General features: G+C 42.9%; 1 protein-coding gene across 1 annotated transcript in view; it reads left to right on the forward strand.

Annotated features, from left to right (window-relative positions):
- Positions 1-1,102: 1,102 nt before the first annotated feature.
- The window catches only part of LOC102477202 (keratin, type II cytoskeletal 6A), a gene marked incomplete at its 3' end in the record, with an annotated part of 18,435 nt that continues 4,606 nt past the window's right edge, over positions 1,103-14,931 (forward strand). The window contains exons 1-2 of the mRNA XM_006141611.1: positions 1,103-1,141; positions 6,586-6,755. Of these exons, the coding sequence (XP_006141673.1) occupies positions 1,103-1,141; positions 6,586-6,755 (209 nt within the window). The remainder of the gene's footprint in view (positions 1,142-6,585; positions 6,756-14,931) is intronic.

A 14,931-nucleotide genomic window follows, 5' to 3' on the forward strand; every position in this document is an offset into this window, starting at 1 on the left:
AAAATGAGAATCATCAGGGTTAGACAGATGAGTAGATCAATTAACCCTTTGTTGTGCTATCTATGCCATTGATAGAGGATTTTGCTCCTGTTGTTTTTTTCTCTACAATACAGAGTACAGAATTTTTTGTCTTGGGAACCAACAGTTAGCGTAATGGCTATGTCGCTGGACTCCCACGTAGTCGACCGCGGTTCGCGTCCCGGACCCGGTGGCTTAAAACTCATGCTGGGTGCATGTGCGTGCGTGCCCAAGATCCTGAGAGGAGAATGGAGGAGAAGGGATTGCGGCATGGCCATCCCCATCTGGGGGGTGATTTCTCACATTCTTTCTCTATGTCTCTCTCTGTCTGTCTGGCGAGCGCATGTGCCCTGTAGCAAAAACCTCTCAAAAAAAAAAAAAAAGAATTTTTTATCTTTTTTGTTTTGTTTTGTTTTGTTTTGTGGCAGAGACACAAGCAGTAGCAGCAGTCAAGATCCTAGTAGGCCATCTGCTTTGGGGAGTGTCCCCTCAACACACCACATAGTAATTGCTCTTCCTCCACATAGGCAACTTCCCAATGGGACCACATATTGCACATGTTATCAATATTTCCCCTAAACACTCCACAGAATGAGAGCCAGCAACTGCTTGAGACACACAACCAATAGTCACAGGGCAATAGTAATTTCCCTGAGCTTAGCATCAGTCCTGCAAGAAATGCAATTCAGTATGAGATACTCATGTAAGTCTGGGCTGAGACGCATGACCCAGGGCCACTTTAAGGAGGACTTCAATCCCATACTCTTGTCTCTAAATGTCAAATATTGAAACTTCTGGTTTCAGTCAGCTAAATTAAAGATGGAGGCTCAGTATAACTCAGCAAAACAACACAGCTTAAAGTTAGAAGTTAACAACACAGCTCCAAAAGCCCACTAACCAGCCCAGAGCAATCCCTACTCACAAGCAGACAACAGAGCCAGATTGCAAACCAAAGCAAGAAAAATAAAGACTGTGGTGGTTGTGGTCATCCTCTGGACATCTTGCTTACAGTGTCAATTGTGGTAACCATCATACTTAGACAAGATGAACTTCCACTAAAAATTTGGTTCAGCTATTGAGACTGATGACACCCCTTCCCCCAACAAACACCTTCCACAAGAAGGTAAGAATATATATATATATTACTCAAATATTAAACCTGCCTGAGGAGAACAGGGCAGGCTTCCCAAGTTGGTTGGACAAGGGAAGGGAATGGCATTAGTTTTTACTTATGGTGGTTATGGGTAGGACTGGGATGGCTTATGTGGGTACAAGTGAAGGTGTCATTTTTTTTTAATGGTAGCTATTTATGGGGCCTACATATGGTTTGAAGTTCTCACTAGTGCCAAAGGAAGGGGCACTTGTGTTTTCATATCCATTTTCCCAGATATGAGCAGAAGAGGAAGAGGGAGGCATGGACATTATAAGTTGTCAGCAGTCAAATATCATTATACTAAGGATGGTTTAACATTTAAAAAAATCAGGGCTGGCTCCATGGCCTGGTAGTTGAAGGAAGCTAGATTCCACATGGCCAATCACATAGTTGGAATCCCAGACTCAGTGATTTGAAAACATGTTGGGTGTATGTGTGTGGGTGTGTGCCCCAAATCCTGGCAGAATGGAAAAATGGAGGAGAGTGTGGTGTAGCCATGCCCTATGGAGAGGTATTTTTTTCTATGCCTCTTTATCTCTCTTAGCAAGCATACATGCCCTCGGGGGGTGAAGGGGGAGTGATCAATTATATACTATAAAAGAATAATTGACCAAATAAAGAGAGAAATCAAATGATCACACACATACACGTGCAGACGACAAAGGTTATAGTTAATAATGAATAATTGAAACTTTTCTATTGGAATCAGGAGGGAGATAAAGATAACCATGATCACCACAATAATTCAACATTATACTAGAGATTATAGCTAGTATAGTAAGGTAAACAAAGAAGTAAACATCTTAGAAAGAAAATAGACAAGTTTCAGGTACTCACATGTGGCATTATTTGTATGTAGAAAATGAAAAGAATTTACAAAGTATTTGAATTAATAAGCGATTTATCAAGGTCATCAGAAAATCAATACATAAAAATCAGTTGTATGACTATATACTCTCAAGCAACAATTAGAAAATGAAATTTAAAAGACAGTATTTCTAGTAGCATTTAAAATTTCTAATACAAAAATATGCAAGGTTTATACACAGCAAACTATAAACTCTTATTGAAAATATTAAAGAAGACCTAATGTTGTAGAGTTCCACCGAGTGAACAACCACCAAAGCCAGATTATGTTTAAAGGGATTCTTTATTAGATAGCCAGCGACTACAGCCTGAGGCTCGGGGGCTGAGGCCCCGACCGAAGTTTGAGTAGTCTTTTCATAGGGGGTCAGTTACCAGGGTTTTCTATGCAAGCAGTTACAGAAGCTGAGTCAAGCAAGTTAATTATTTTTTAGGGGAGTGGGATTTTCATGCAAGCAATTACATTGCTAGACAAAAGGGTTTCGGGCTAGTTAGCAAAGACAGTAACAGGTACAGGATGGCGTCCTGGATGCGGTTTTCTGTACGGCTAACATAAGCTATTTTCTCATGGGAGGAGCAAGCAGGTTTATAGAAGCAGACAGCCATGTAAGGGTAAGGGAACAAAATGAATGAACAGTTGTTCATGTGTAAGATCTAATATGTGGCCTTCCACACTAGGAAGTAGTGGTATATACCATCTTTATTGATTTTTTTAATTTTTTGTATTACTTGATTTTATTTCATACTAGGTACTGGGCACAGAGCAATCCTCCTTAATAAAGTTGACAGATTTGCTCAGAACATTTTTAATAAAGCACATTAAAAAAAGTATTCATCTTACAAATTGTTCTGCACTCCAAATACACAAGAGCTTGGAAAACAACGTTTAGAAAATAAAAGCCAATGTGAAAAGACAGATTAAAACAACTAGAACAGTACAGGTTTTATATGGCTTGGATGTTACAGTTTTCTTACTGCATCATCAATGTCAGAAATCTGTTCCTTCAGCTAGTTCCATTACTCCGGATTTAAAGAAATACCTTTTCTTCCTGGTTTCATTTCACCTTCTGGATCCATCCAACATTCCCTAATATCAATGAGAACTTTCCCTTTAAAATCCCGGATGCTGACATAGCTCATTTTCCCAATTTCTTTTTTCTTTTTTTTTTTTTTGGAGAGATTTTCACTGTAGGGCATGTGCGCTCGCCAGACAGACAGACAGAGACATAGAGACAGAAAGCGAGAAATCACCCCCCGGGGGGATGGTCACGCCACAATCCCTTCTCCTCCATTCTCCTCTCGGGATCTTGGGCACGCACGCACACGCGCCCGGCGTGAGTTTTAAGCCACCGGGTCCGGGACACGAACCGCAGTCGACTACATGGGAGTCCAGCGACATAGCCATTATGCTAACTGCTGGTTCCCCCCAGTTTGAAACATGCTATCATCTCTGCTGCTGCTGCTCTGTTTGGAAGAGGACAGAGCTCTCGAAGTTTCACCAGCTTTTTACTTCTTCACAGGTTTTTCTGGAGCAACTTGCTTTTTCCTCTTCAACTTCTTGTCAGAATCACTGCCAGAAGAGCTTGATGAAACAATATGAGCACTTCTGAATTGTGTGCATAGATAGTTATAAAAACTTAATACCGTAAACATGGAAGTTTCTCCCAATTGAACCATGAATTCAGTATAAATTTAATCAAGTTTTACAGGTGTTTTGTGGGCAATAATAAATCTACTCTAAAATCAGTATGAAAATATTATGGTTTGAATGTGTCCCATCCAAAATTCAGGTGTTGCCAATATGATAATATTAAGAGGTGAAGCCTTTAAGAAGTGATTAGGCCATGAGGGCTTCTCCCTCAAGGATGGGATGTAGGCCCTTATAAAAGAGGCTTCTCTGAGCCTTTAATTAGTTCACTCTTTGCCCTCTTCTCTATATGAGAATTCATTATTTTTCTCCTCTGGAAGATTCAATCCTCACCAGACAACTAAACCTGCCAGTGCTTTGATCTTACCTATAGATAAGAATATCTAAATAGCCAGATTCTATTGGGTTGTTGGAAAAGTCATGACGTATTTTTTCTGTTTTTCTATGCAGAAGTGCAACATGACTTTTCCAACAACCTAGCAGAATAAGCTTGTGTAAACATGACCTAAAAAATAGGGAGTCTGTTTCTGTCTAAAAATCAAATGGCAACCCTGACATTGATACCTGAGTTGATTTGAACCAACTTTTAACATTTGTTTTTGCTTATCAAAACTTGCATAAAAATCTAAACTTAAATTATTTTTATTACCTTTTTGTTTGAGAGAGATTTTTATCAGAGAGATAGAAAGCGAGAAATCATTCCCCAGGGGGCATGGCCATGCCACAATCTCTTCTCCATTCTCCTCTCTTGATTTTAGGAACGCATCCACACATGTCCGACATGAGTTTAAGCCACATAGTCCACTACATGGGAGTCCAGTGATGAAACCATTATGCCATCTACTGGCTCTTATTTTTGTATCTTATCATGGAATGAGTACTCCTCCCAGGCAGACTCACCTCCATACAAATCCGTGTCACCTGTTGTTATGTGCTATTTTTCCATTTAGCAACAGCACTTCAAAATAAAGTCTCTAAACAAACTTGTTTTGAGGCTTTTTAATTTATTATCTTTTGATAGCTTTTTGATGGGTTGATTCATTGCTGGTGTGAATGCAATATAATACAACCTCTTTGGAAGAAAGATGGTAGTTTGTTACAAAACTAAACCTACTCTTATCATATAATCCAGCAATCATGCATCTTGGTATTTACCCAGTAAGTTAAAAATGTATGCCCACACATGAACCCAAACACAGATGTTTACATTAGCTTTATTCCTAATTGTCAAAGATGGAACTAACCAAGACATCTTTCAGCGAGTGAATGGATATAAACAAACTGTAGCACATCAAGACAAAGGAATACTATTCAGAACTAAAGAGAAATGAGCTATTAACCCATGAAAAGTCATGGAAGAAATCTAAGTTACAAGGTGAAAGAAGCCAATCTGAAAAAGCTACATACTGTATAATTCTGACTTTATGACATCCTGGAAAAGGCAAAATTATGAAGTAAAAAGATCAGTGGCTGCCAAGAGTTAGTAGAGAAGGACGAATAGGCAGAGCACAGAAATTGGAGGGCAGTGAAACTGTGCGACACTCTAATGGTGGATACTCATCAGTATACATTTTTCAAGACCCATAGAATAAACAAAATCAAGAATGAACCCTAATATAAGCTATGGGCTTGGAGTAATAGTGATGTGTCAATGTAGATTTATCGACTATAATAAACAATTCTGGAGGAGGATGTTTCTACTTGGGGAGGCTGTGCATGTGTGGGAGTAGGGGGTATGTGGGAACTCTACTTTCTGCCCAATTTTGCTAAGCCTAAAATCACTATTAAAATAGTCTGTTTTGGGACCAGCAGTTGGCGTAATGGCTATGTCACTAGACTCCCATGTAGTCGACCATGGTTCAAGTCCCAGACCGGGTGACTTAAACTCATGGCAGGCGTGTGTGCGTGCATGCCCAAGATCCTGAGAGGAGAATGGAGGAGAGGTGATTGAGGCGTGGCCATATCCTCTGGGGGGTGATTTAGGTGTGGCCATCCCCCCTGGGGGGGTGATTTCTCCCTTTCTATCTCTCTGTCTCTTTCTTTCTGGTGAGTGCACGCACTCTATAGCAAAAACCTCTAAAAAAAAAAAAAAGCTTTGGAGAGGTTGAAGTCTGAGCCACTTCAAGTAGATGTGTTCCACATCCACTTGGCTTGTGATATTCTGGAGGAGGGAGAGGAGGAGGGGGAGGATGAGAATGTGGGCACAGAGATGAAGATCCTGCATTGTCCCAGCATTTAGCATAATGGCTATGTCGCTGCACTCCCATATAGTCAACTGCAGTTTGAGTCCTGGACCCGGTGGCTTAAACTCACTCTGGGCACTTGTGCGTGTGTGCCCAAGATCCCGAGAGGAGAATGGAGGAGAAGGGATTGCGGTGTGGCCATACCCCCTGGGGGGTGATTTCTTGCTTTCTGTCTCTCTGTCTTTCTGGCAAGTGCATGCGCCCTATAGCGAAAACCTCTCCAAAAAAAATAAAAAGATCCTGCGTTGCCACTGTGGCCTGGTGTATAGCACGAGGGTCACAGACAGCTCAGGGTTGCTCTGTTGTTCAGAAGACATGTCCATCAGGTGCTGGGACCTGGGCAGCTGCACCAACAGTGTATTATACCAAGGGCATGCCTACCTGGTGTGGGACCTGGACATCGACCCCTGAAGCCTGTACTTTGCCAGCATTTCCTGCACCGCCAGGCTGTGATCATTTGATTGGACATACCCGTCGAGGATACATGCAGGCCCCCTGGCAGATGTGGACTGTGTCAAGTTCCACCCTAACACAAACTACTTAGCCCCTGGCTCAACTGTCAAGACTGTCTGGCTGTGGAGCGCCCAGCAGGGGAACTCAGTGAGGGTCTTTACTGGCCACTGTGGCCCTGAGCTTGCCCTTGCCTTTTCCCCCAACAGTATTTGGCATCGGCCAGTGAGTACAAGCGGTTGAATCTGTGGGACTTGGCCTCTGGGACGCTTTACAAAGAACTGGGAGGCTACACAGACAACATCACCAGCCTCACCTTCAGTCCGGACAAAGGCCTGATCACATTGGCCTCCATAGACACTCTGAGCGCGTCTGGAAAGTCAGGAACACTTACTGCAGCTGCACTTATATTAATGATTCTCTCCCCTGAAATGAAAGATTATGATAGAGAATAATTTGGAATGATAAGTCATAAAATAGAGTTAGAACAATGTTGAGCTTCTCAATGCCCATTTATCCAGAAGGGTAGCTTTCTGATGTCTCCTGCAACGATGCGCTCTCGCCTCCTGCACTGAGATCCCAGTTTAATGAACGCTTTGTGAAACAAATGCTAAGTACCTGTGCATGCATAACAAACTGTGCTACTAGGATAAAGCAAGTTCTAATTTGTTGAAAAAGATGAAATATTTCTGTCTTCTGAAAAGTATTTTGTTTTTCATTAAAATGTATTTAGTTTTAAAAAAGAGATAGAACTCTACTTTTAAAATCTGTTCATTTCCCTGTATGTAAATTAAAGTTTAATAAAAACCTTTTTAACAGTTTTTTAAAAAGAATATTTCACTATTTCAGTTTCTGTAGTGGAGATGAGAAAGAAGTGTATTAGGAATGGAGTTTAGATTAGCCAGTCAACAACTCCTGCCAGAAGGTCCAAACTTCCCTAGCCATGTTGTGTGTTTTGTGTCTATCCAGAAAAATCCAGGCTATCTCCCTCAGTGACTAAGGGAAGGGCAGAGGAAAAGGGGAAGGAAGTTATATTTATCAGATCATCTTTGAAGCTTCACTTCCATCATTAGTTCTACAGATTTGTGCCAGAGTATCAATGATCTGTCACTAATCCCAACCCTAGGCTTAAAATGAGATTATGAAGGATTAACAGATAGAAGTAGCCACTAAATGCCAAGAAATCTCTGAGGAGACAGTTAGAGGCTTGTTTTCTCTCTAGGGAATTAGTATGCTAAGAGTTAGATGATTTTGAGATGAATTTTGCTGCTTATGAATTACTCCAAATCATTCTAACTTTGGGGACTTACCCATTACATCATAATTAATCAAATACTTCCCATTTGCTGAAATAAAGAGTTTAACCAGAAAGCAGATATAGCAAAACCTCATTCCATAGGACTAGCCACATCACATCACTTACATTATATAAGCCAGGAACCTGTATATATCATTGAGGAATTCTCGGAAGTATTTTCCCTCCAACTACATCTTTTTTTTAAATAGTCACACAGTATAAAGAGGTGGGCCCTTCAGAAGTGAGGAAGTAGAAAACAAACTCAGCGTGGAGATGGGAAGAAGGGAGGTGGGGATCTGAAGAAGAAAAAACAAAACCAGTCCTTTGGTGACTCTTGGAGATATTTTATTGGCCCTTTTGGAGTTCTTCAACCACTGTTTTTATTGAGGTCCTCTGACACAGGACTGCAGAAGAATCTGAACCCTTGTCCACTCACCTGTGCCCTTTGGCCCTGCTCCTCCCTGGCATGCTGTAGCCAGTCCTACTGTTCAGCTCATCCCTTTCCCCCTTCACAACTTCTCTAGAGCACTTCTTTGTACCTCCAACATAGTTTCTTGCCTCATATATAAAATACATATTGGCCCTCCTCCTCCAACTAGTTCCCCTACATCAGTTAGGAAAATCAAGGTTGTCTCTTTCTTCCAAATATGGCTGTCTGTTCCTAGTCCAATTAAAAATGTACTTATCGATGACTTTATCATTCAAGTGCACCTACCCACCCAATATCAGTATGTACAGTGAGTCAAAGAGAATTGAACACTTAAGATGTAATACTCAGTAATTAAGTTTTATATAAACATATGCCAAGTCAATTTATAAGGGAAAAATAAGTTATTTCTGTAATTGTGCAAATACTCATATCAAGTGCCTCATGGCACAGGGCATGCAACAACAATCGTACCCTAATTCCTCCCAGTCTCTTGGTTACATACTACTGATTGAATCCCCAGCCATAATTCTTCTCTTCTTCCCCTCAAGTCTGTGAAAAGGAGGCTCTTGAATATCCCCACTGGGAAAAGTCACATGGTTAGACATCTGTAGGTGTGCAACCATAGTGCCAGAGGCAAGTCAAGTCAAGGCTTGGAGCCAAGCACTTTGTCAAGCACTATGGAAAATGTTCCTTTAGTGACCTCTGGTCTCCACAATCAACTCCCCTTCTATAGAAAATGGAGAAATTGTCAGAGACATCTGTCACCTGCTGAGATAGTTTTTCAGGGATCATGTCTGGATATACAATCCAGTCTCTGTGAAACACGAGTGGATTGGTTGTGCAAAATTTGAGAAATGTAAGAGAAGCTCTATAGTTCAGTGCATATTACATGTTCATAAACAGCTTAGTCATACAATTTTATTTTTTTAAAGAATTTTTATTTAATTTTATTTATTATTACTATTGTCTTTCTCTCTCTTTCTTTTTTTCTTTCTTTCTTTCTTATTCATACATTCAAATTCTATACATCATTTAGATTGTAAAGAGACTTTACCAAGCATGACGTACACCTCAGTCCAGCCCAGGTGAGAATACTATACACATCCTCGTCAACAGATAATAAACCATGTCTGTGTCCCGCAAGTGTCTTACCTCTCTTTTTTCCCCATATTTCCTTTCCTACACTCTTCCTCTCCCACACTCTCTTTCTCCTTTTTCTCTAGTGTCCATTACAAGTTTTAATGCTTTTATGTTCTTTAATCTTTCAGTCTCTATGATAGAGTGTGGAGAGTCATACAGTTTTAAAAACATCGATACTATCTGCAGCACGTTATCAGAGAAGGCTGCACTTTCCACTCCAGTGGTGGTGCTACTGTACAGTCTTTACAGGTGTGACTGCATCTGTGTCTCTTTCAGTGGCTGCTCCCTAGGGATGGGACTGGGTCTGAGGATTCTCTCCGAATAGCATCATCCTGCGTTGTGGTTTGTCGGATTAAGCACTTAGCCTTAAGCTTTTGACAATGTTGACAGGAGCCTATCCCTTATTCTCATCTGCAGGCTCCTCCCAGGGAATCAGAAGGACTAGGTAAACTCTCTTCAGGCAGACTTTCCATGGGTCCAGGCTTCAGGGCTCCTTTTGCCCTTCCTCCATGCTGGGAACAAGACAAGAAGTGCAGGTTAACCCCTGGACCTAGAACAAAGACATTCTGCATTCTGGGCAACCAGAGACAGCTCCACTGAAAGGAGCCTCTCCCAGCAGAGAGAAGAGGATTGTCTTTCTCTCTCTTTCTTTTTTTCTTTCTTTCTTTCTTATTCATACATTCAAATTCTATACATCATTTAGATTGTAAAGAGACTTTACCAAGCATGACGTACACCTCAGTCCAGCCCAGGTGAGAATACTATACACATCCTCGTCAACAGATAATAAACCATGTCTGTGTCCCGCAAGTGTCTTACCTCTCTTTTTTCCCCATATTTCCTTTCCTACACTCTTCCTCTCCCACACTCTCTTTCTCCTTTTTCTCTAGTGTCCATTACAAGTTTTAATGCTTTTATGTTCTTTAATCTTTCAGTCTCTATGATAGAGTGTGGAGAGTCATACAGTTTTAAAAACATCGATACTATCTGCAGCACGTTATCAGAGAAGGCTGCACTTTCCACTCCAGTGGTGGTGCTACTGTACAGTCTTTACAGGTGTGACTGCATCTGTGTCTCTTTCAGTGGCTGCTCCCTAGGGATGGGACTGGGTCTGAGGATTCTCTCCGAATAGCATCATCCTGCGTTGTGGTTTGTCGGATTAAGCACTTAGCCTTAAGCTTTTGACAATGTTGACAGGAGCCTATCCCTTATTCTCATCTGCAGGCTCCTCCCAGGGAATCAGAAGGACTAGGTAAACTCTCTTCAGGCAGACTTTCCATGGGTCCAGGCTTCAGGGCTCCTTTTGCCCTTCCTCCATGCTGGGAACAAGACAAGAAGTGCAGGTTAACCCCTGGACCTAGAACAAAGACATTCTGCATTCTGGGCAACCAGAGACAGCTCCACTGAAAGGAGCCTCTCCCAGCAGAGAGAAGAGGCTGGGGTCAGCAGCCCACTGGGGAGTAGTCAGCTGTCATCCAGGTTACTCATGCTGCTTGCTTCAGTTTCTCTCACATAGTTGCCTGATCTATCACCCTTTGTTCTAATCTTATTATGGCCTGCTCCTCTTCCTGGCTCCTCTGGGAAAACAGATCTCCCCTGGGCTCCACCACAGGCCATGAGCCAGGGCATCTGGGGATATTGCACCTGAGAAGAAAATTCTCTAATCATCTAGAGGGTCCCCAATGCCCACGAACACAACCCTCTCCTGGACACTGAAGCAAGTAGCAGAGGGTAACATGTTGAACACTAGAGTTGGAAAAGAATCTAGCTCAGCCCAGGGTAGCAGTCCGGACACGGGTTAGGGAATACTGGGAACCTCCCACAACCAGACAAAGAAGGACACAGAAAACCATGCCAGAGGGACCAAGTACAAACTTGACCCTTTACAGGTGGCATGGCTAAGAAGGAATGGAATCAGAAATGGATCTGCCGGGGCAGGGGAGTCACTCCCAACGTTTCCCTTCCATTGTCTTAAAAGCCTCTGTGGTCTCTCAAGAGCCCTCAGGCTGCCCTCATTCTCTATCAAGGTCACCACTGGAGTTCATTCCCAGAGCATTCCCCAACCGTTGGCAATGGGAATTTTTAAAAGGTTATATATATATTAGAGAATGTCGTAAACATCTACCAATAGGAAAAACACTTGCGTCAGAAAACTAACATGATATTTTACATTGGTGGAATTGTCTGGTACACATGTCAAGCCTAAGACTGGAGAAGTCACTGAAGCTAAACTCCCTCTGATGGGCTAAACAGTTGAATGTTGGGGCCCAGCTGCAATTAAATTCTATGCTTCATTCAGGAATGAATCCATTCCTCCCCTCAAAATAATATAAAATCAGTACTTCAAGGGGAAATGATGGGGTTACCTTGCTGGTTGATCACAGCTAGTCCCTGTGCAGACAGCCTGGAGGACAACTGAGAACCAACAGGGGATGGGGCAGAGGGTGAAGGGAGGGCTGACTCCGGAGGAAAGAAGACAGTCTGCTGCCACTCTCGCCCCTCAAGGACTCCAACAGGCCCTCTCTCTGACCACATTTCCTTCCAGTCACTTGGACAAAGTGCTGCATCCCTAAGGGCAGAGCTCTGGCTTGCCAATCATTGGTCTGATGCTAATGTTCTCCTGCCTCCTGTGGCTGTGCATGACTCCTAGGAGCAAGGGCAAACCTCTGTGTGCAGTTCCTAGGTCCTTCCTAACCTGGTATGGGCCTGCAATTGGGTGTCACTTCTCTTACCATCCTTACAGTTGCCCTGCTCACACATACATTCATGCTGCACCTGTGTCTCAGTTCTTGATGCTTCTTGTGGGCCCCTACACCACAACTTCATACGTCCTTGTGTTGATATTTGCTCATCTGCATTGAGAACACTGGGCTAAGATGTTAACATTATTTAATCATGTTTAATGCTATGAGATAGGTACTATTTTCACTCAATTTATTCCTAGCCACACCACCCATAAGTGGTCAAGTTCATATTTGGTTCATTTGCCTTGGTGTAAAAGTAAAGCACAGAAGAGTTAAGTAATGTGTGTAAGGACACAGGAGCCTGAGTGCTTTGATTCCAGAACTCAGGCTCTTGTCTATAACTTTTCCCCCATTTCTTTGCTATAGGGTGTGTGTACTTGCCAGAGAAACAGAGTAAGAAATCACCCCTTAGATTGGATAGTCATGCTCCAATTCCTTCTTCTCCATTCTCCTCCCAGGATTTGGGGCATGCATGCACACACATCCAGTGTGATTTTCAAGCTGCTGGATCTGGGACTTGAACAGCACGATCAGCCATGTGGGATCCAGCACCTTTACTTCCATACTACCTTCTGGCCCCTGAACCTATGCTTTTAACCAGGGACTGTTTTTTTTTTTTTTTTTTTTGGAGAGGTTTTCGCTATAGGGCGTGTGCACTCGCCAGACAGAGAGAGACATAGAGACAGAAAGCGAGAAATCACCCCCAGGGAGGATGGTCACGCCGCAATCCCTTCTCCTCCATTTTCCTCTTGGGATCTTGGTCACGCACACACATGCACCCGGCGTGTTTTAAGCCACCAGGTCTGGGACGCGAACCGTGGTCGACTACGTGGGAGTCCAGAGACATAGCCATTACGCTAACTGCTGGTTCCCTGGTTTAAATGAACAAAGGAATAGTTTAGGTTTTGCAAGTCATACCGTCTGTTGCAACTACTCACCTCTGCCATTTTGGTATAAAAGCAGCCATAGACATTGGCCATGGACATAGGTGTGGGACATCAGAGAAATGCATGCTGGTCCCACCTGATTTGCCAGTCTTCCCTACTCACTCTAGCATTGTCCATGCCAGGCTTCAAGCCTCTATCTCAAGAGAGCAGAGTAGATCAGAGTGCCCTGCCATGAGAAGGAATACTTCTTTCCCAGAACTGGGTGGAAGCACATTCTTGGTCAACTATTGTGCAACCAGGTGGAGGGAGGGGAGCTGCTTCCGTTGTCTTGAGAAGGCATCTCTTTCCTGCTAGACGCTGAGTTAGCATTTCACCTGGACAGGGCACACCCTGCCCTTCTGGATGCTGTGTGCCCCCCCCCCTCCAAATATTGAAGAAGGAACTGCTCTTAAAACAGTATCAAGACTTATCTCAATATGGGAGCTTGTCTTTCCTACCAGAGTGACCTTTAAGCACATGTTCTCACAGAATAGCATGCCTGGAATTGTTCTCAGTCTCCTCATACAAGCTACTTAACTCATGGACTGGTAAAAACAAACTTCATTTCTCACTAAGCCAAGCACTACTCTCATTTTACATCCTGCAAAACCTCTGAAAGATGTAAAGGGATTTGAGATTTTAAGCACTGAGATTAGAAATAAAAATTCAGAATTTACTTATGACATCATCACACTTGTAAGGACACATATTTATGATTCACTGTTTCTATATGACCCTCAACTTTCCACACACACCGCCATTAAACTTTCTGATTCTTCTTCTTCTTGTTTTTTTTTTAGTGTATTTATTTCTTCCGTGGGTGATCAAGAAAGACAGCACCCTCACCAGAATCCCACGCTGTGACCGCCCTCCACTCCCACAGCCCCAGCCAGCCCCAGAAGCCCCAGATCATGGGCATACACATGCCTGGCACCCTCAGGGGGATCTCTGGATACAAACCAGGAACCTCTCTATGTGGTCAAACACACAGAGCCTTGTACCATATCATTGCACCACTGTTCAACCCCTAAACTGTCTCATTCTAGACTCCTGAGATATGTCAGAATCTGTGGGAATAAAAATTCCGAGAATTCCTTGATGATTTTTGTCCTACACATTCTTTAAGTTTTAAATAAAGATTTCAAGCCTGCAGAGAGAAAGATATCTATGAATTTTGGCAAGAAAGACAGATTTAAATGAGAATCAGCCCAATGAGAAAGTAAATAAAAATGCAGGCATGTATAAAAAAATCCTTGTCAAAGTCAAAGTCTGGGCAGAGTGACCCAGTGCAGTCTGCTCCTCCCAAAAGTGTCAGGTGCGCAGCTCATCACACAGGACACAGAGCAAATGCTGCTCTTACAGTGTAAAATCTCAATCCCACTATCCCTCTAGCCTTACAAAGGAAGGGTTATATTCTGAATCTCCAAGCTAAGGCCACCAGGGAAGGACAGCTCTAGAAGGACTAGTTTAAAACTGGTGGAAAAAGCACGGCAGGCCACTTCTTGCTCTGCCCATTGGGCAAACGTGTCCAAGTCCTCAGAGAGAGTCCCACCCAGATGGGAAGGGTGGTACTGGAGGAGGGAAATCTGTGTGGGAAGGGGATACACAGGGAGTGACTGAATAAGCAGAAGGAAGGGACAATTACCACAGATCAGCTCCTTGTATCCTTTGTGTGAGAACATGACTAACTCATGACTTCAGTGACTTTACATTCAGCTTATTGTGCGTGATCAAGTCAAGGCTGGAAGGCAGAAGATTTCTCCATGACTAAAGGAAGCCAAAAATGCAATCTTCGTATTTAATGCCTTTCTAGAGGCTGGGGGTGAGCTCACTATTCGTAAAGCCCTGCCCTTCCCAATCTGCAAGCTCACCTCCCAGGACCAAGCCCAGCCCTTTTTTCCCATATATAAGCTGCACACTGCGAGGGAGCCCATCTCACACCTCTGCTCCTCTCGGTTCTGCCCTCCAGCCTCTCAGCTTCCTCCAGCCTGCTCATCTCAGCAAGCATGACTAGCCAA

Source organism: Tupaia chinensis, unplaced genomic scaffold (genome assembly GCF_000334495.1).
Source record: "Tupaia chinensis unplaced genomic scaffold, TupChi_1.0 Scaffold000059_1, whole genome shotgun sequence".
Taxonomy (NCBI): Eukaryota; Metazoa; Chordata; class Mammalia; order Scandentia; family Tupaiidae; genus Tupaia; species Tupaia belangeri.